Source organism: Trichosurus vulpecula, chromosome 6 (assembly GCF_011100635.1).
Source record: "Trichosurus vulpecula isolate mTriVul1 chromosome 6, mTriVul1.pri, whole genome shotgun sequence".
NCBI classification, from domain to species: Eukaryota; Metazoa; Chordata; class Mammalia; order Diprotodontia; family Phalangeridae; genus Trichosurus; species Trichosurus vulpecula.
Genome location: NC_050578.1, coordinates 261056833 through 261077174, shown reverse-complemented (window position 1 = coordinate 261077174; position 20342 = coordinate 261056833). Strand labels below are relative to the sequence as shown.

General features: G+C 36.6%; 2 protein-coding genes and 1 pseudogene across 2 annotated transcripts; 1 reads left to right on the top strand and 2 right to left on the bottom strand.

Moving 5' to 3' along the window:
* Nucleotides 1–6151: 6151 nt before the first annotated feature.
* On the bottom strand, nt 6152–7084 carry LOC118853370 (olfactory receptor 4A15-like). Its single transcript, XM_036763391.1, has one exon. It carries the CDS (start codon nt 7079–7081, stop codon nt 6152–6154), a length of 930 nt encoding a protein of 309 aa, XP_036619286.1. The 5' UTR covers nt 7082–7084.
* A 3076-nt stretch (nt 7085–10160) lies between these two features.
* LOC118855000 lies at nt 10161–14137 on the top strand (annotated as a pseudogene).
* Nucleotides 14138–17980: 3843 nt separating this feature from the next.
* Nucleotides 17981–18907, bottom strand: LOC118854146 (olfactory receptor 4C12-like). The gene has a single exon (XM_036764483.1). The coding sequence runs from the start codon at nt 18905–18907 to the stop codon at nt 17981–17983; it is 927 nt and encodes a 308-aa protein (XP_036620378.1).
* Between the last annotated feature and the right edge of the window lie 1435 nt (nt 18908–20342).

Below are 20342 nucleotides of genomic sequence, written 5' to 3'. Positions count from 1 at the left end.
ATTCCTTACACAAAAGGCAATGAATGGATTTGCATTGTTTTGAATTGCTAAGGAATACATTTCTAGATGCTCCTCAAATTCTTCCTGTTCTCTAACCCAATCTCAAACATCTGGCAAAGATTGATTCTTCTATTAAATGATGAGACTCCTTCAAGTAGAATATCAATAAGGCAAGAATCATAAGCTCTAAGATGACCATGAACATGCCTGTGTAGTGCAGAATCACAAAGTATAAGAGACTCTCTAGGTAGAAGGCAGAGAAGTATAATATTTACTTAGACACCAGAGAATCAAATCCCAGAAGCAGTAATTCCAATTTGATATAGCAGTAATTGTATTTCAAAACTATTAAGTCCACTTCAATGTAACAACAAGGAAATTATAAAACAGTAGTACAGCAAGGAACCAAGTCATCTTGTAACCTCCCCCACTGCTGGGGCCTTTCTGTAGAAACTCATGAATTCCAACTGTCTACCTGTGTTCTCTCCCTCCTCAGTTCTCTGGTCTCTGTAGCAACATGGTTTCCACTCTGTGCTCTGCATTCTTTCTGCAGCCCTGTTGACTCAGAGTTCTTGCTTCTCCTCCTTGGGCTAAATTCTGAATTCTCATTGGCTGCCTTCTGGTTATATATACTCTTTTTAGGGTGTGAGGGCTTCACGCCCAATCAGGTAAAGAGTGTAGGCCTGGGGTTTAGCACCTAGTAAGTAAAGAGTGTAGGCCTACCTACAAACAAACCTCCAATCAAGCTTCCCTTAACTGGCCCCACCTGAGGCCTGTTGAATGAATGGGAAAGGTGTTTAATCACTGATTGGTATCACAAGTAGTCCAAGTATTTTTCATCAATATTTCACAAAAGTTCTTTTAGAAAAATAAATATTATTTCACATACAAAGATACATTTATAGTCATTTAAAAAAAATCTCGGGATTCACATGGCTTCAAGGTTAGAAATTTTATCCTGTGCTAAGTGAACTGTAGAAAGACCTTATAATGATATTCATACTACATAAGCACTCTGCTTGAGTGGAAAGAGCATAGAAAAAGCAAATAGGAGACTTTGATTATAGGTCTTGCTCTGTAATGAATTAGCTGTGTATACTGTAGGCCACTGAACTACCATGGGTCTAAGCTTCCCCTCTCATACAACCATAATAGAAATAGTAATATTTATATTTTCTTGTATGAAGGGCTATTTTGATTAAAATATCAATGCAAACCATAGAAAACATACTAGAATTTGACCCTATTGACAAAATGACCCTGCAGACATTGGGACCTGGATAAAGTTTTGGTGAGGTCTCCCACAGAGCTCTCTGGATCATTACCCTGGGAAATGCAACATAAAACTCATTTGACTTCCTGTGAAAGATCCCCAATATTCCCAGTAGAATGACTCAGGCTAAAAAGATCATTAACCTTAAAAATAACTTTTTTTATTAAAGTTTTTATTTATACAACTAAAATACAGAAAATATTTGTTCCCAAATGTATTAAACTCTGAATCACTTTCTATAGAGACTTACAAAAGTCCATTTGAATTATAGTTCTTCTCTACATGGCTTAGCATTACTAAAGACTCAACCTTCCCCCTTCAGCCTCACGTAGTGTATAAATTTTACATTACTCGTGACAGGGTCTAGGTTTGCTCCTATATGTCATGATGCTGTACCTTACAGCTCTTCAATATTTGTCCTTCTTTTGGTTCTTGGTTCTGTTTTTTAATAGATTTTTTTTTCTTCCATGAGTCTTTTGTTATTCTGTAAGTGGTGAGGCTTTTCTGTTATGTATGGGTTCCTCCTCACTGAATAATCATGAAGATGCAGTCTCTCCAAGTGTTTCTGTCTATACTGGCCCCTAGCAAATATATCCTTTGGTGGCTTATATCAATATTGTTTGTGGTCTTTAGTGCAGGCCATGTTGCAACTCTGAATGTGGTTCAATAACCCTTAAAACTCCTGGACTCCTTTTTGTCTATCATTCCATGACCCACTTGTTCCCTCTTACATGAAAACAATTTTCCCATTCAGTATCTTCCCATGGGATGCCTAACAAATGCTTGGGAATAGTTGGCCAGATTCATCATGGTACATTCACATTTTGTTCCTTTTAATTGAAAAATAAATCATAATCTATAAAATTCAAATAATGCTTCCTAATTAAAACTGCAGGACAACTCAGGGTCATCTAATTTAAGTCTGTCTTTACTAATAAGGAAATCAGGCTCAATAATATTAAATGATTTTCCCAAGGTCACAAAAGAAGTAAACAGTATTGACACGATTTGAACCTATTACTTGACCCTTGACAGCCAGTGTTCCTTCTATTGTATCACAATGCATGTAATGTTTTTATAAGTACACCCAGTATGCAAAGCAAAATATTTCATGCATCTATGTGTTTGGTGTTATTCTCATTGGCCCTGATATTCACCAACTTTTTATAGTTTTTGATTATGTTTTTATTTTTATTGAAGTTCCTGGGAGTAGCATATTACACCTAAGATTTAAATGCTATGGAAACTATTACTAAAGGAATCTTTATTACCTAAGGTTTTTCAAACATCCTACTGCATAATATTAGAGAATTACCTGATAGTACTTAAGGGGGCGGAGCCAAGATGGCGGCTGGTAAGCACCGACTAGAGTGAGCTCCGTACCCAAGTCCCTCCAAAAACCTATAAAAATGGCTCTGAACCAATTCTAGAACGGCAGAACCCACAGAACAGCAGAGGGAAGCAGGGCTCCAGCCCAGGACAGCCCGGATGGTCTCTGGGTGAGCTCTGTTCCACACGGAGCTGGGAGCTGGGAGCTGGGAGCTGGGAACGGAGTGGAGCAGAGCCCAGCCTGAGCGGCGTGGACGATCCAGACCGGAAGCCGGGCGGAGGGGGCCCTAGCGCCCTGAATATGTGAGCTGCGGCAGTTACCAGACCCCTCGACCCACAAACACCAAAGACTGCGGAGAAGGTTAGTGGGAAAAGCTGCGGGAGTGGAAGGAGTTCGCGGTTCGGCTTCCAGCCCCGGGGGCAGCGGAGGTGGGGCAGCTACAGCTGTTGTTACTTCCGGCTCCAGGCCCACCTGGTGGGAGGAATTAAGTGGCGGATCTCAGCAGGGGTGCACAGCCTGCCGAAGATCTGAGCCCAGTCTGGACTGGGGGTCCTTGGGGAAGGAGGAGTGCGGCTCTGACAGAGCTGGCACCTCCCCCCCAAACGTAGAACATAGAACTCTGTAATCTACAAGCAGTCATACCCCACTGAAAAACTCAAGGGTCAAATTAGTTAGTTGGGAATATGGCCAGGACGCGAAAACGCGCCCAGATTCAGTCTCAGACTTTGGATTCTTTCTTTGGTGACAAAGAAGACCAAAACATACAGCCTAAAGAAGACAACAAAGTCATAGAGCCTACAACCAAAGCCTCCAAGAAAAACATGAACTGGCCCCAGACCATAGAAGAACTCAAAAAGGATTTGGAAAAGCAAGTTAGAGAAGTAGAGGAAAAATTGGGAAGAGAAATAAGAAGGATGCGAGAAAACCATGAAAAACAAGTCAATGACTTGCTAAAGGAGACCCAAAAAAATACTGAAAAATACACTGAAGAAAACAACACCTTAAAAAATAGACTAACTCAAATGGCCAAAGAGCTCCAAAAAGCCAATGAGGAGAAGAATTCCTTGAAAGGCAGAATTAGCCAAATGGAAAAGGAGGTCCAAAAGACCACTGAAGAAAATACTACTTTAAAAATTAGATTGGAGCAAGTGGAAGCTAGTGAATTTATGAGAAATCAGGATATTATAAAACAGAACCAGAGGAATGAAAAAATGGAAGACAATGTGAAATATCTCCTTGGAAAAACCACTGACCTGGAAAATAGATCCAGGAGAGATAATTTAAAAATTATTGGACTACCTGAAAGCCATGATCAAAAAAAGAGCCTAGATACCATCTTACAGGAAATTATCAAGGAGAACTACCCTGATATTCTAGAGCCACAGGGCAAAATAGAAATTGAAAGAATCCATCGATCGCCTCCGCAAATAGATCCCAAAAAGAAATCTCCTAGGAATATTGTTGCCAAATTCCAGAGCTCCCAGATCAAGGAGAAAATACTGCAAGCAGCCAGAAAGAAACAATTTGAGTATTGTGGAAACCCAATCAGAATAACCCAAGATCTGGCAGCTTCTACATTAAGAGATCGAAGGGCTTGGAATGCAATATTCCGGAGGTCAATGGAGCTAGGATTAAAACCTAGAATCACCTACCCAGCAAAACTGAGTATCATGTTCCAAGGCAAAATATGGACTTTCAATAAAATGGAGGACTTTCAAGCTTTCTCAGTGAAAAGACCAGAACTGAATAGAAAATTTGACTTTCAAACACAAGAATGAAGAGAAGCATGAAAAGGTAATCAAGAAACGGAAATTGCAAGGGACTTACTAAAGTTGAACTGTTTTGTTTACATTCCTACATGGAAAGATGATGAGTATGATTCATGAGACCTCAGTATTAGGGTAGTTGAAGGGAATATGCATATATGTATATATGCATATATATATATATGTTTAAGTATACATATAAGTGAATGTGTATGTATGTATGTATCTATGTGTATATGTATGTATGTGTATGTATGTGTATATATATATATGTAAAAGAGAGAGAGCAGACACAGGGTGAGTTGAGGATGAAGGGAAGATATCTAAAAGAAATAAAATGAAATTAAGGGATGAGAGAGTAACATACTGAGAGAGGGAGATAGGGAGAGATAGAATGGGGTGGATTATCTCGCATAAAGGTGGCAAGAGGAAGCAGTTCTATGGGAGGAGGGGAGAGGGCAGGTGAGGGGGGAATGAGTGAACCTTGCTCTCATCAGATTTGGCCTGAGGGGGAATACCATACATACTCAGTTGGGTATCTTACCCCACAGGAAAGAAGAGGGAGGAAGATAAAAAAAAATAAAAGGTGGGGGGATGATGGAGTGGAGGACAGATGGGGGTGGAGGTAATCAAAACAAACACTTTGGAAAGGGGACAGGGTCAAGGGAGAAAATTCAATAAAGCGGGATGGGTTGGGAAGGAGCAAAATGTAGTTAGCCTTTCACAACATGAGTATTGTGGAAGGGTTATACATAATAATACATGTGTGGCCTAGGTTGAATTGCTCAACTTCTTAGGGAGGGTGGGTGGGAAGGGAAGAGGGAAGGGAATTTGGAACTCAAAGTTTTAAAATCAGATGTTCAAAAACAAAAAAACTTTTTGTATGCAACTAAAAAATAAGATACACAGGCAATGGGGCGTAGAAATTTATCTTGCCCTACAAGAAAGGAAGGGAAAAGGGGATCAGAGGGGAGGGGGGTGATAGAGGGGAGGGCTGACTGGGGAACAGGGCAACCAGAATATACGCCATCTTGGAGTAGGGGGGGAGGGCAGAAATGGGGAGAAAATTTGTAATTCAAACAGTTGTGAAAATCAATGCTGAAAACCAAATATGTTAAAGAAATAAATTGCATTTAAAAAAAAAATAAAATAAAAATTAAAATAAAAAAAAAAAAAAGAATTACCTGAGTAACTGAAAATTTAGTGACTCAATGTCACACAGAGTGTATCGGTCAAAGACAGCCCTTGAATCCATATCTTCCTCATGCTGAGGCAGGTTTTTCTACTCATAACACCATGCTGCCTCTCACTACATTAAAGACAAAAATATAACCACATATTCCTACTGACTCCAGTTAATATGCACTTAAAACTTGAAGCAATGACATATCCACATCATTAGAGAAATTATCTTATTTGCTCCCTAAAGAAGTACATTCTCACAAGCCTGCCCATCCATAATCAACTCATAACAACAACCTTGATCATTATCAGCTATCGATTACATCTTCCTTCTTAAAGGAAATAATAGAACCATTTCTCATGAAAAAAAATACCCCAACCACAAAATGAGTAGATGTTATCCTAAGGAGCTCATGGTACCCTTAGAGTAGAGTTTTAGCAAAATCAGCTTTAGAAGCCATAAAACTCATAATAAAATAAATTTTGTCTACTGACTGATTGACAGAAAAGAAATAGTCTCTTCATTAACGACTCCTCCCCAGCCCACCCCGAAAATAAGTCTGAAGTATGAAATGCATTTACTGTTCCCCTTGGGGGCAATCAGCGTTTGATGGGGTCAGTGATTCTTTTCCTGAGCTTCCTCATGGCATTCTTCATCTCTTTATTTCTAAGAGTATAGATTAAGGGGTTCAACATAGGGGTGATAACAGCAAAAATTACAGTCATGGTTTTGTCAATGGAGAAGGTGCGAACAGGCCTAACATACATAAAAATGCAAGGAACAAAGAATAAGACAACAACTGTAATGTGGGACATGCAGGTAGAAAGAGCTTTGCGTTGGCTTTCTACAGTGTGGGTCTTCAGGGAGTGTAGGATGACCCCATAGGAGATAAGCAACATTGTAAAGATGACAACACAGATTGCTCCTCCATTAGCAACCACTGAGAGTCCAATGATATAGGTATTGGTACAAGCAAGTTCTAATAAGGGGTACATGTCACAGATGAAATGGTCAATGATATTAGGGCCACAGAAGGGTAACCTGGAAATAAAAAGGAGCTGAATCACTGAATGAAGGAAACCTCCAACCCAGGCTACAACCAGCAACAGAACACAGACACGGCGACTCATGATAACCAAGTAATACAAAGGCTTACAGATGGCCACGTAGCGGTCATAAGCCATTACCACCAAGAGGAAGACCTCTGCACCACCAAAGAAGTGTGCAATAAAAAGTTGGATCATGCAAGCTTGGAAGGAAATAGTCTTCTTCTCATAAAGCAAGTCTATTATCATTTTGGGAGAAATAGCTGTGGAATAGACAGCATCCATAAGAGACAAATAGGCAAGGAAGAAGTACATGGGGGATTCCAGAGACCGGCTAGAAATGACTGTTATCACAATCAGAAGGTTACCCCCCAATGTTATAATGTAGATGGTTAAGAAGACAACAAATAATATTTTTTGAATCTCAGGATTCTGAGTGAGTCCTAGGAGGACAAATTCAGTCACATTGTTCCTGTGTTCCATTATTTTTTTCTTCTTTCTGTAATATATGAATTTATAGGTCAACATTGATTTACCTGTAAAGAAAATTATTATTAGTTTTAGATTTGAGGTATAAATGATCATATATAAAAGTGATCTTCCCTTTAACTCTTTTGTTTTCACAAAAGCCTTTTGGAAAAAGTAATCTTATTGAATGAAAAACTAACACATAACAATGTCAAGCCTCTTTCCAACCTCTAATAATGAACAACATGGAGTAGACAAAGTAGGTAGATATGTTCATATTTTAATCTTGGATGATGGTTGTGGTGCTAAATGTCATATACCCAAATAAATTCCCCTAGTCCTTCAAGCATGAGTTGTGGGCAAGGGAATAACCATAAGAAAGTCCAAGGAACCCCTTTCTTGGGATATATGTTCCTTTACTACAAAGCCATGAGAGGGATGAGGCATATTTAGATCACTAGTACTCTTTGCACCATTACCTGGCACGAGCATATGCCTGAGCTTTTGAAAATCATTCATAAGTGTGCTTGGAATCTACGCATGCATAATTTTCTATACAGTCTGATTGCTCTGATAGTTTTTGTTATTTAAAAAAAAACCATGACTGATATTTGATCAAGGCAACAATAATAAGAAAATCCTACACTCATGATATAGAGGTGACCCTGGGTACTCAAAAGCTATGCCCACACAATTATTAGCACTGGCCAGTCAACAGAGCAATAACAGTGGTATGGGGCTTTAGATTGGCCAGTTGTATATTATCTTATGATAAACCTAACAATAAGAAAAATTGTTGGAATTTTACATTATGCCTACTCAAGTAATTTACAAAAGGTAATATGATTTGCATCAGTGAATGGAGTACCCAGAAAGAATGCTTTTGAAGTTCAGCAATTAATAATATTTATAATACTTTTACAACATTTTGTAATTTACAAAATGCTTTAATGTAAATAGCTAGGCAAAATTTACTTCATATTGCCATAAAAATGATTTCATGAGTGAGGGAATTGCTTTTGTCAGATAAATCAAAATTCAAGATATCTATGTATATAACTTAATGAACTATGACAGCTTCTCAAACAAATGTTTAAATATGTATGTCCATATGATATGTGATATAGGCATTTATTTATAGAGAGATTCAAAATATCTATAATATAGTCATATAATACATGTATACATGCATATTCCAAAAGGTGGTCAACCTCCCCATATGCACAAACATATACACATGAAAGGAGAAGCAACACACATATATACATTTGTGTGCATACATGAATGTGTAGATATATGTGTGTATGTATATATGTGCGTTTACATGCATGCATACATACATACATACATAGAATCGCAAGTCATGTTTCAATCAAGGAAATCTAAATGAAATCCCAAATTGCACTTGATTAAAAGAACTCCAGACAAAACTAATGGACAAAATTATCTCAGTAATATCACAAACATCACAGACAATGACAAGACTGTTGTGCCTTCATACCATGTAAAACTTACAGTGCTCACTAACCTTTTAAGTAGGAAATGGTGAAGAAGCTTTTCTTTTTTTGTCCAGTGTTCCTGTCTTTCCACCTGATTACTCCAAGTGGACAGATCTTCATGAAGATTAGAGGTAAGGAACTACAATTTTATCATGTAACCTATTGTCTGACTTTTTCATTTAAAGTACATATCATACAATCCTCTTCTAGCTCTTTGGTAGTCTTCAATTTCTCCAAAAAGTATGTGAATTAAAACTTTGTGTACTTCTTTCTTATTATCCTACTAAACTGTGCTCTTTTAGTGTATTATATAAATTCCGTGCCTCTAATAATGTTTCACATTCTACTGAATAAAGCATTTGTTTAATGAATATTGTCTCCTATTTGAATGATTTTCTCTTTTCCTTTCATGCTATTAATTTGCCTCAGGAAAAATTTTATTCATTCATTCTATTAAAATATATAAAATACAACACTGTGTTCAGTGTACTATCCAATATCTACTGACTATTAGAAGGCAATGAAATTTGGATATTAGTATATTGTATATCATATGTAATATTTCACAGGGCAGCAAGGTAGTTCAGTGGATAGAATACTGGTTTGGAATCAGGAAGACTTGTAAATCTTCATGAGTGCAAATCTGGCCTCAGACACTTACTATCTCTGTGACTCTGGGCAAGTCAGTTAACCCTGTTGGCCTCAGTTTCATCTGTAAAATGAGTTGGAGAGCTAAATATCAAACTGTTCTAGTATCATTGTCAGGAAAACCCCAAATAGGGTCACGTAGAGTCTGACATGACTGAAATGACTGAAGACAAACTATTTCTCAAGTTTCTGGTTTTCCTATAAACATACATAACTCATCATATACAAAGAGAATATTTCATTGTTTTAGGAATTTCTACAGTTCTGGGATTATATAAATGAGAATTCAATAACAGTAATCACACAGATCTATCTATAACCCATCATAAATATTGTTTCCCTTTCTCAAATTTAAATAAATTCAATGGTGTTAAATAGATAACCATATTAACAAACAAGAAAAAAATTACTCAGTTAATGCCAAATAAAATAAAAACATCATAGCTCATGTCTCATATTTTCATTTCCATTTCTATTTTTCAGCTTAGAATAAATATTTTATTACTTTTGCAAGACAGAATTAAAAATAGTCAGAATAAAAATTAAAAAAATCATGACTATGAATGATGGTTAATTCTCAAGTGCCAATACTTTGCCTTTCCCAGTTCTGACTTACTCAGGTTGCATCCAAAACTTAATCATGAAAAAAAATCATAAAATCATTTCCAAATAAATTTGAAGTATGTCTTATTATCTGAGTAGTGAATTTTTTACACTTAAGTTCTAAATATATTACCTGAAATATAGTCCTCTTCCTTGAGAGACAAGTTGTTTGGTTTTGTTTTAGTCTTGGATATTGATAACTTGTTTTCGGTGCCAAACTAACCCAAAAGTAGAAGCAACTGATTAGTAAACAGAGTGCTTCATAATCCCACTCTAGCCAGCCAGTTTAAGTTGCTTGAAGCAGGAAAGATTATGTTAAGTCACAAGAGTTATGGAAAACCTACATGGATCTTGGTAAGTTCTTTTTTTCTTAAATTCTGTCCCCCATCTCCATCTTTTAAGAAGTCATTTGCCCTTGAATGGTAGAAGTGATTCTATTAAAGTGCAGAATTTAAAGAAGGCCCAGCCCCAACCATTATAATACATAGAAGGATAAACTTATTCTTGTCATTGAGCCACTTAAATTACTTGTTCTGTTTTAACTAAATTGGCTCCAGGGAAAAGGGACTTTTCACACAGACCTTCAAGTACATCCAACATCTCCAGAGATGTTCCAGAGCTAATTATAATGCCAGGGTCAGGAAAATGTCTCTGGGAGTGGGGGTGGGGGTGGGGAAAACACCCTAATTCCTAGAAAAGAGGGCAATAACTAAAGCTATGTTTCATACATAGGAAGGCTATCTATTTTAGATATAGAAATGGATAGATAGATAGATAGATAGATAGATAGATAGATAGATAGTCAACTGACAACCTATAACAGAGGTTTGGTTTAAGAAACAAAAAGAATCAGATTGACCCCTAAAGGTTAGATCAAAAGAACAAACAAAATTATATCACACGAACATGTTTATTTCTCTCAAAGTGGATGATGTGTATATGTCCATACATGAAAGCCATTAGAATGAGCTCAAGGAAAGGACAATTGAAGAGGAACTTTTATCCTCCAAGGAATTCTCACAAAGGATTCCTGCATCACTCAAGATTATAATCATAAAATGTGTTAACCATAACTTGAGAAAGAAATTTCTTAATAGGACAGAATCCTGAAACATGAATGCAATGACAGGATAGAGTTCACACATATAAAAATAAGAAAAGTCCCATTATTCAAGACAGTGTCCAGTTCAAGGTGCCTAGTCCTTGGCAGAAAAATGGTCCCAGTCAGGAAAATCCAGCTGGAGAGTTTGAGTTCACTCAGAGAGCAAGGCAAAGTATGTCTGTTATGCCAGAGTGCACAAAGTGTTATGGTAGGTTAAGCTCAGTGTGGGCCAAAAATGTCTTTCAACATCTTAAGTATTCCAGTCTGTGGCGTACACATATTTCTTCTGTATCATTGAGATTTTGGGCTATATTGACAGTCATAGTGTTCAGCTAAGAAGGAAATACATAATCTTGGTTAATTCTATCCTGATCAGATCACATCTGGAAGTGTATTTACCTTGGCCTGGTCTATATCTTGAAGAGTATAATCAAGTAAGAGAAATAATGAGAATTTCATAATGTGAATTGTGTAATAAATTAGAGATGTTTAGTCTGAAAGAAGCCTTAGAAAAGAAATGCTTACTTTCTCAAAATATTTGGATAGACGTCATACAGAAAAAGCAAAGTTCTCACTGATTTCGTGTGATAATCAGCTTCTGCTAAATAATACTAATTGTTAAATTCTAGATGTTCAAAACTAGGTTTACTGTGTTAAAGCATGAGTTCAAGATTCAGAAAGATAACCGTGAACCAAAGTTAGCATTTGGCCCTGAGTTTTTATAGAGAAACAAATTATGAGACAGAGATAGAGCAATTATATTTTAACATGGTTAGTAAGAGTTTGAGGCCAGATTACAGGAACTCAGGTCTTCCTGGATTCAGGCCCAGCATTCTATCAATTGCTCCATTTTTCTGAGGTACTAGCTTTTACTCTCTGTGATGCCCTGGGTTCCCCATCACCACCATCAATTCTCCTTTTTCAAGGTCCTAAAGTCCATCAAGGCTATGGAAGAAAATCTAGAAAATTCTTCTAATTTCTCTAAGAATTTAATCCACCTTTTCAAAAGAAGTACACTACTTTCTTTTCTTTTTTTTTAAGTGGTATTTGTGAAAATGAATATTGCAGAAATGAAGGATGGGTCTGGGGAAGAAATGATAACAGGTACAAGTGGTAAAGTTCTTTTATGTTTAAAAGCACCTCATTATTTAATTATGATTCTGAGCAATTGTTACAGGGTACTGGGCCTCATCCATCTCTTTAATAGGAATATGGATTCCCAATTGTATGTCTTAGCCCATCAAAATCAATTTCTCTAGATATTTTTGAACAATAAGAGGTGATTCCTTAGCCTCACAATTATTTTCTTCACATAGTGCTTCCATGTCCATGTTGGACATTTCTTGTTATTTCCCAACCCAGACTTTTCTGGAAGAGAAAAGCAAAGCCCCCCTGCTTCCCACCCCTTAATTCCTACGTGAGGAAAAAAAAAACCTTTATTTAGGACCTTTCAGGATAAGTCTTATTAATGTTTCAAGCATTCTCCTTTATCATCAATTTATGAAGTGTTTCATACTCTAGGGCAGCTAGGTAGCACGGTAAATAGAGTGTTGGACCTGGAGTCAGGAAGACCTGAGTTCAAATGTGACCTCAGATGCTTATGAGCTGTATGACCCTGGGAAAATCACTTAACACTGTTTGCCTCAGTTTCTTCACCTGCAAGTTGAGCTGCAGAAAGAAATGGTAAATCACTCTGGTATCTTTGACAAGAAAACCCCAGATGGGGTCACTAAGAGTCAGACATGACTGAAAAAGTATGACTGAACCACACTCTATCTGCTTATATTTCTGCATCCTATTCCCTTGTCTCCACTTCCTTTCTCTCATCTCCACTCTTCTCTCTTCTCTTCTTCTCCATTCTCCCATTCCTTACTCTCAACTCTAACCTACCCAGCATCCCCCTCTGAATCTATTTGTTCCTTCCTTTCTGCTCACAAACATTCCCATTTCACTCTCACCTTAAAACAAATACAAATCCCCCAAACCTTATTTGATCTGAACATGCACACTGATTGTACTATTTTCTTCTTCCTTCAAGACTAATCTCAAATTCCATTTTCTATAGGAGGCTTTTGCCTCTACTCCCTCCCTGATCTACAATAGTGCCTTCCTTCTGACATTAGCTTCCACTTCTATTGTATGTGTATGTGTAAATATTTATGTATGTGTATGGATGTAGTCACACATATCATTGCATACTTTCTCCAGCATGAAAAAAATAAGTTCTTTGGAAATAGAGGATTGGGTTTTGTGGGGGTATTTTTTATATCTCTAAATTGTGCACATTTCAGTAATAACCATTTATTCGTTGGTTATTGACTTGCTATATAAATATGCTTCCTAAATGCCCACTGAAAAAGAAAGTCTAGTAATATGAGGATTGCAACTGAAAAATTTCTTTAAAGATCTTAAAACTCTCCTTGGTGTCAACCAGAGTTGTCAGTTTAATATGACTGCAACAAAGATAGGAAGGTTCACAGACAAGATTTATGATCATCTTTGTTCACTTCTTTTGTGGCACAGCTGATTAAAACATTTAGAAACAAAAGCGCCATGGGACCTCAGACTGAGGCAGCCTGTTGGAAGCTGCTCCCAGGGTCCAGGCTGGGAAAGCAGGGGGTGTGGGGCCCACTCACTGAGGCCATGGACAAGGACAGGCATAGACCTGACTAAGGTGCCAGCAATTCAACAGAATAAGACTTTTGTATTTCTAAACCAGTTTGTGGTACATACTGTACAGTTCCTCAACCAATTTTCTACAGTTTGTGAAGAGAAGCTGTCAGCTTCTGTCTTTCTCTTTGGATCCAACAAATTGAAACAACTCTCAACATTTTGGATGCAAAGCTATCATCTATTCTGGTTCTAGAAGATGTTAAATTTGAAATATCTACTGCAAATGTCAATGGTGTTACAAATGGTCCTGAAGTCCCCTCGGGTCAATAGTCATCTCTGTCTCCTCAATCTGAGCAGAAAAGTACACAAGACACTAGATCACAGAAATGTGAATCGGCCACAGAACATATCTAAACTGTAGCCAAGGATCCAAGAGATGCCAGGTATCTCAAAATGGTTCAAGTGGGTGTTCCTGTGATGGCAATAAGAAACAAAACTATATCTGAAGGACTGGACACAGATCTTCTTGAGAGACCAGACGTCCCAGTGCCTGATGCGGAAGGTAAAACAAATGCCAAAGAGAGTTCAGATAGTGAATCTTTTTAGTGACTGAACTTCATGTTGACCATACAGAATTTTTATATCTATATAATACATACATGCATAGGAGGGATGTTTTGACAGCTCATATGCTTTAGACTTAATGTGAAAACCATTTCTATTATATTGGAGGGTGACAACTTTCAGAGATCACCTCTCTTACAATATATTTACTAGCCTAAGATTTTTCAGCTCTTCATAATGGCTTCTTATCACAAGTTGAAAAGTGTTATCTAGGAATCATCTTAATTTGTGTAAATATTCTATAATTACTAACTTGAATTTTGTCTGACCCATAAAGGATCTAATAATCAGCCACACAATAAGCCAAAAATTATTTCTGTGTTTTAAAACTGCCAAGGATTTTTTTTTATTATGATGGTAGATGAGTAACTTAAAAGTGTGCATCTGATTACCAAATGGAAGAATCTATAACCCCAGTGTACCTGAATAAGTAAAAATTGAATAGCCTAATTAAAATAAAGCATAATGGTATTACAGGCACTAAGCTGTGATAACTTGAGTGATGCAATGGAAGTTGAAAGACAAAAACCATTTTCTTTGAATTTAATAGCAGGTAATATGCTTCCTAGTTAGCTAACCATTGAACTTGGTTAAATTGTGGAGGCTATTTGTACTAATTATTTCAGCATGAAAATTTTCATGTTGAGTTCACTTCCATAACGTTTACTAAATAATTCTCTGTACAAAGACCAACACAGTTCAAAATCGCCGAATTACCTATTGAGACTTCAAGGTGTGGCTGTGAAGAGGTTCTAGAGAACTAGAGAACAACACCTTTCAACACTTGGTCATCATATATCACCAAGGTCAGAGGTAGCAGTCAACACTGACTGTCAATGCAATATCCTCTTGAAAGAGCTAGCTACCTAAGCATCTGTGTTACCCCCTATGATTCACTGCTCCAAAAGAACAATTAATTTGCACATATTGTAGGAGCCTCTCACCTGTAGAGACAATCCTCTATAAACAATGGTGCACAACAGGGAATAGTTTAAGAAGTCTCTAACACATCTGCTACATGGAGAAATTGAGAAAGTTAGTGGATAGTACTATTTCCCAGTCATTGAAATAACTTAAATTTACTGTTGTACTCTAGAAGTATAAAATGGTTCTATTTATTCTTTGATCTGAAGCTAAATTTGATGCTAAGCCATACTTAAGACTTGCAGAATTTTTCTATGTGAAAATTTTTTTAAAAATAATGAGCCATGGATCAACAATAAACTAATCTATATCTTTATAGTCTATCATAATTATGATATAAATTTTAAATGTTTCCCGTGACACACAATCCACCGAATTTCCTTATGTCTGTAAGAAAAACATGGCTTCTCTTAAAGGATGAATGGTGTCCACGTGCTCTTAGGAAGTACCACCCAGGCAACTCTGTTTAGTAAAACTGCTTTGTTCCTGAACAGGTTGCTCTAAATAACAAGCTCCATCTTCAGAGTTCACAAAGTATGGAAATTCCCACAATTTAATCTTGTAATGTAGCCATGTTACAATGTTGCCAGTATGGCGGTCATTAAAAAAAATTGCCTGATTCTTCTTAAAATGTCATAGTGTTTCTCTAGATTTTTTTAAACACCTGAGTGAACAGCTAAGAAGGCTCAAATGTAAGCTGACAAACCTCAATTTACTGTAAAATGGGTTCAGGATCTCAGCTCTTTGTGGTCTTGGTCAGCTCAGCCTTCCTCTTTGAGCCTCAGCTTCCTCTTTTTAAAAGAAAAGACTTGAACCAGATGATTCCTGAGGTCTCTCCCCACTTAAGCAATATCATTCACAATCCACATTTTGTTTCAACAGAGACATTTTACCTTAAGCATCTCTCCTATTCATACTGAACAGACCATTTTCTGAAAAAGCATGATGTGCTTAAACTAATTATTTCAGCACAACAGTCCAGGGGGGAAGGTGTCAGGCAAGGCACATTATACAATTGATTAGAAAGCTATATCCTTCTGTACTTATTCAGGTGCCACTTTTTTGGCCTCAAGAAAACAACATCTAAGAATTAAATAGTCTTCCATTATTTCCTTACATGACTGCTTGATTGGAGTAATCACCGCCTTATCATTAAGTGATTGATATACAAATATTAACTAACATTATGCTAATTATCACCATTACTGCCACCAAAACCACCATCATCTAATCAAGTCCCAGGTCTATTTATGCATTTTTGGGGCAGGACAGAAGAACAACAAAAGCTCTTGGGGTATCCAGAAAGGAGATCATGGAAGGACATTATGGAAACAATGAAACACATTACAAAAGCCTTTTAAAAATAGCACCTATGAAATACTCATTTAGAAATGTTTTGGTGGCCAGAAACTGACAAATAAACAGAGTACTTGAATTCTCACTATTCTAGGGGAAGTTTCTAGTGGTAGGAAATCAAATGAATTGTTGAGCACAATCACTCAGATACAACTTTGATCAATAAAATGGTTAACGGCAAATTTCTATTAGATATTTACATCTCAAATGCTCATAATTGAGTATTTGAGCAGTTTTCTAACATTGAACAGTTTTCCAAGTATAAAAACCTTGACAGAAGGATCAAAACTCTGTGGAAATAGTACAACTTACAGAAACATTTCTGTTGTCTTCACTGCTTTTGGAGTTGTGTGGTTATTTCATTGAGATATTAATATTTCTCGAGCTCAATTATTCATAGTCACAAGCTCCATTAGAAGAGAGAGCTTTTACAAGTTAAGAGCAATATGTTGGTTAATGTCTTCACATTGTATGGTCTCTTCTCTCAAGAATCACATGTCATTGTAATGAATAACAGGCTACCCAAGATTGATCCCTCCATTGTAAAATCACACTTGATTCTAGGAGATTTTCAACTGTTTCCAAAGATATAAGTATACAGAAACAAGCATGTGCAGGTGTGTGCGCATAAATAAACACACCTTAAGAGATGTAGATTAATGAAAAATCTTTGAAGTTGTCAAAAAGAATAATTCACAGACTTTGAAGTCAATTCTCAAAGAGGAAGACCAGTAATGTTCTTAATTTAGGATGCACAGGCCTTCCTATTTAGGTTTGCAGATAGATTTCTAGCAGGATGTGATCTTGGAAAGAAAAAATGATTATCTATTTTCCCCAATGTCGAAGTGTAATTATTTCCTTAAAATTTGTATGTGTGCATTAAATATTACTCAGAGAAGGGGTCCACAGGTGTCATCAGACTGCAAATGGGGTTTTTGATGGAAAACATTTTAAGAACCCCAAGTTGACATGTTAGCAATGTTGGTGTCCTCCCAAATTATTTTCATTATGTTGGAGTTATACTTGGCATTTTGAAATCCATAGCATCTTGAATTCTGGGACAGTTGACCAGAATTCAAATATCTACAGATCCAAGGAGACAGCAGTTTATACAGCATCATCAAATATAAAGATAAAATAAACATTTTGTATGTACATATGTGATTAATCTTTGCAAAGTATGACATGAGGCAAAATGAAGTGCTTATTATCTAGCATTTTTAAACTTATCCCACAGATTTAGAAATCACATACAACTGAATAGGTGCTTGATTTAAATAATAATAATTTACATTTACATACTGTAAGGCATGACCATTAATGGTCATGTGTCTTCCCACTACATATGTTTCCATTTGTCTCTATTTGCAATCAGAAAATGAGGATTTGAGTTTGTCATATGAAATGATGACAAAAGTGTACAAAGCACATATAATCAATTTGGAAAAAGCCTCAGATCTTAAATATATTTGCATTTTTTCTAAAGAAAACTTGAGACCCTCCAAGAGTATTGATAAAAAGTAAGACAGTTCTTGATATTTAGAATCATTTATAATCTGATGCTAATTTTCTACCCCATAACTTCCTCATGGCATTTTTTACCTCTTCATTTCTTACTGTGTAGATAATTGGATTTAACATTGGGGTGACAAGAGTGTAAAATACAGTTATAGTTTTATCGATAGAAAATGTAGTTACTGGTCGCAGATACATGAAAATACAGGGGACAAAGAACAAGATAACTACAGTGATGTGGGAGCTACAAGTAGACAGAGCCTTGCATCTCCCTGAAGAGCTGTAACTTTTCAGGGAACACAGGATTATGACATAGGAAAATATCAAAACAACAAAACTAATCATCGAAATTAACCCTGCATTGGCAACAACCAAGAGACCAATGAGGGAGGTTTCTGTGCAGGCAAGTTGAATCAAGGGAATAACGTCACACATAAAGTGATCTATAACATTGGGGCCACAGAAAGGAAGCCAGACTATGGTGAAAATCTGTCCTATTGAATGCAGGAAGCCCACTGTCCAAGCCAATCCAATGAGGCAACAGCAAAGGCGGTGGTTCATTATTGTCATGTAGTGCAGAGGTCTGCAGATGGCCGCATACCTGTCAAAGGCCATTACTATGAGGAGAACAATCTCGGAAGTCCCAAGAAAGTGTTCTAGAAAAAGCTGGGTCATGCATGCATTGAAGGAGATGGTTTTCTTCTCACGGAGCAGATCTGCAAGCATTTTGGGGATCATTGATGATGGATACAAAGCATCTATTAGAGACAAGAATGCTAGAAAGAAGTACATTGGCGAGACCAGAGTCTGACTGGAAGCAATGGTGATCACAATGAGCATATTACTCAGGACAGTGATAATATAAATGATTAAAAATAGAGCAAATATGACTTTTTTCATCTCAGGATTCCTCATGAGACCCAATAGGACAAATTCAGTTACATTCCTATTTGCCATCTCACCTTTATACAGATGTTGAATTCACTTGTAAATTCCAGTTATCTTAAGGACACAGAGATTTTTCTAAATGTAGGCATGGTCTGATGATTTCAAGCATTCTGACTGTACTGAGAGATTCCTTTTCACAATATACCTATGAAACAGTCAAAAAGATATATATTATAGTGTCTGCTTCACATAAATGAATAAAAATCAATCCTCCAATAAGCATTTATTAAACAAATACATACTAGATATTGGGGATACAAAATGGATAAAATATTATTTGCACTTGAAATGATTGCATTCCATAAGAGAAGACAACATATAAGTATACACAAAGTATTTAAATAATACATACATGCTAATTTTACACACAGGGCACTAGCAGCTGGCTATGCAAAGGGTGGGAAATAAGAAGTGGATTGTTTTGCCTATTTCCAACAAGTATATTATAACATGACAAAGAGGTAGGATATGAGGGTTTGTGTATATGTATGTATGTGTGTGTATGTGTATGTATGTATGTATGTATGTATTTGGACAGGCCATCACGGTCAAGTTTCTTGCACAGGGTCACACAGCTAGGAGGTGTCAGGTGTCTGAAAGCAGATTTGAACTCAGGTCCTCCTGACTCCAGAGTTGGTACTCTATCCACTGTGCCACCTAGCTGACCTAGGGGTTTATAATTTTTATCAATTAAAAGCATGTAATTCACTATAATAAATTTCTTCTGACTTACGGGAATAATATATCCACAACAGCAGTATATGAGAAAATATGAGTCATTTTCAAAAAATTAGCGTTATAAATAGTCTCATTAATCACCTTTATTTCACTGAAATGGGCATAACTGTGCTGAGGTAGTTTACAACATATTTTATGTAGTACTCTCACTTCTAAGTAAATTTAATTCATCTTATATTTTTCTTTGATTTCTATTTATAGCCTGGGGATCTCTTAGTACAGGATTTAAAAGACTGCCTCTAAATTTACTTATGTCCTAGTCCTTTCACGAGTTTTTCCTGAGATAAAATGATAATACACATGGATATGAAGGAACTTATAAATTATTCCTCATTGCGAAATATGACCCTTTATGCTTCTACCAAAACAAGTAAGCATCACTAAAATTTTGGTTAGATCAATTGGTTGCCAACACATGGGGATAGGTTGCTTTAGGAGCAAGTTTTTTTAATATAGTAAATTGATAGCTCAACCATTATGGAAAGAAATTTTTAATTAAACCTCAGAGTTAATAAACTGTTTATACCTCGGTGTATTCAGTTGTACTGTTAGTAGGTTTATACTTCAAATAATCAAAGAAAGATAGAAACAACCATCTACACAAAAAAATATTTGTGGCAACTCTTTTTTTTTGTTAAAAAAGAAACTAAAGGGGTGCCCTCCTATTGAGGATGGCTAACAATTTATGGTGTATGCATTTAATGGG

What these genes read in the sequence shown, in the direction of transcription:
- LOC118853370 (XM_036763391.1), bottom strand. Translation starts at nt 7,081, where the DNA reads ATGGAACACAGGAACAATGTGACTGAATTTGTCCTCCTAGGACTCACT.
- LOC118854146 (XM_036764483.1), bottom strand. Translation starts at nt 18,907, where the DNA reads ATGGCAAATAGGAATGTAACTGAATTTGTCCTATTGGGTCTCATGAGG.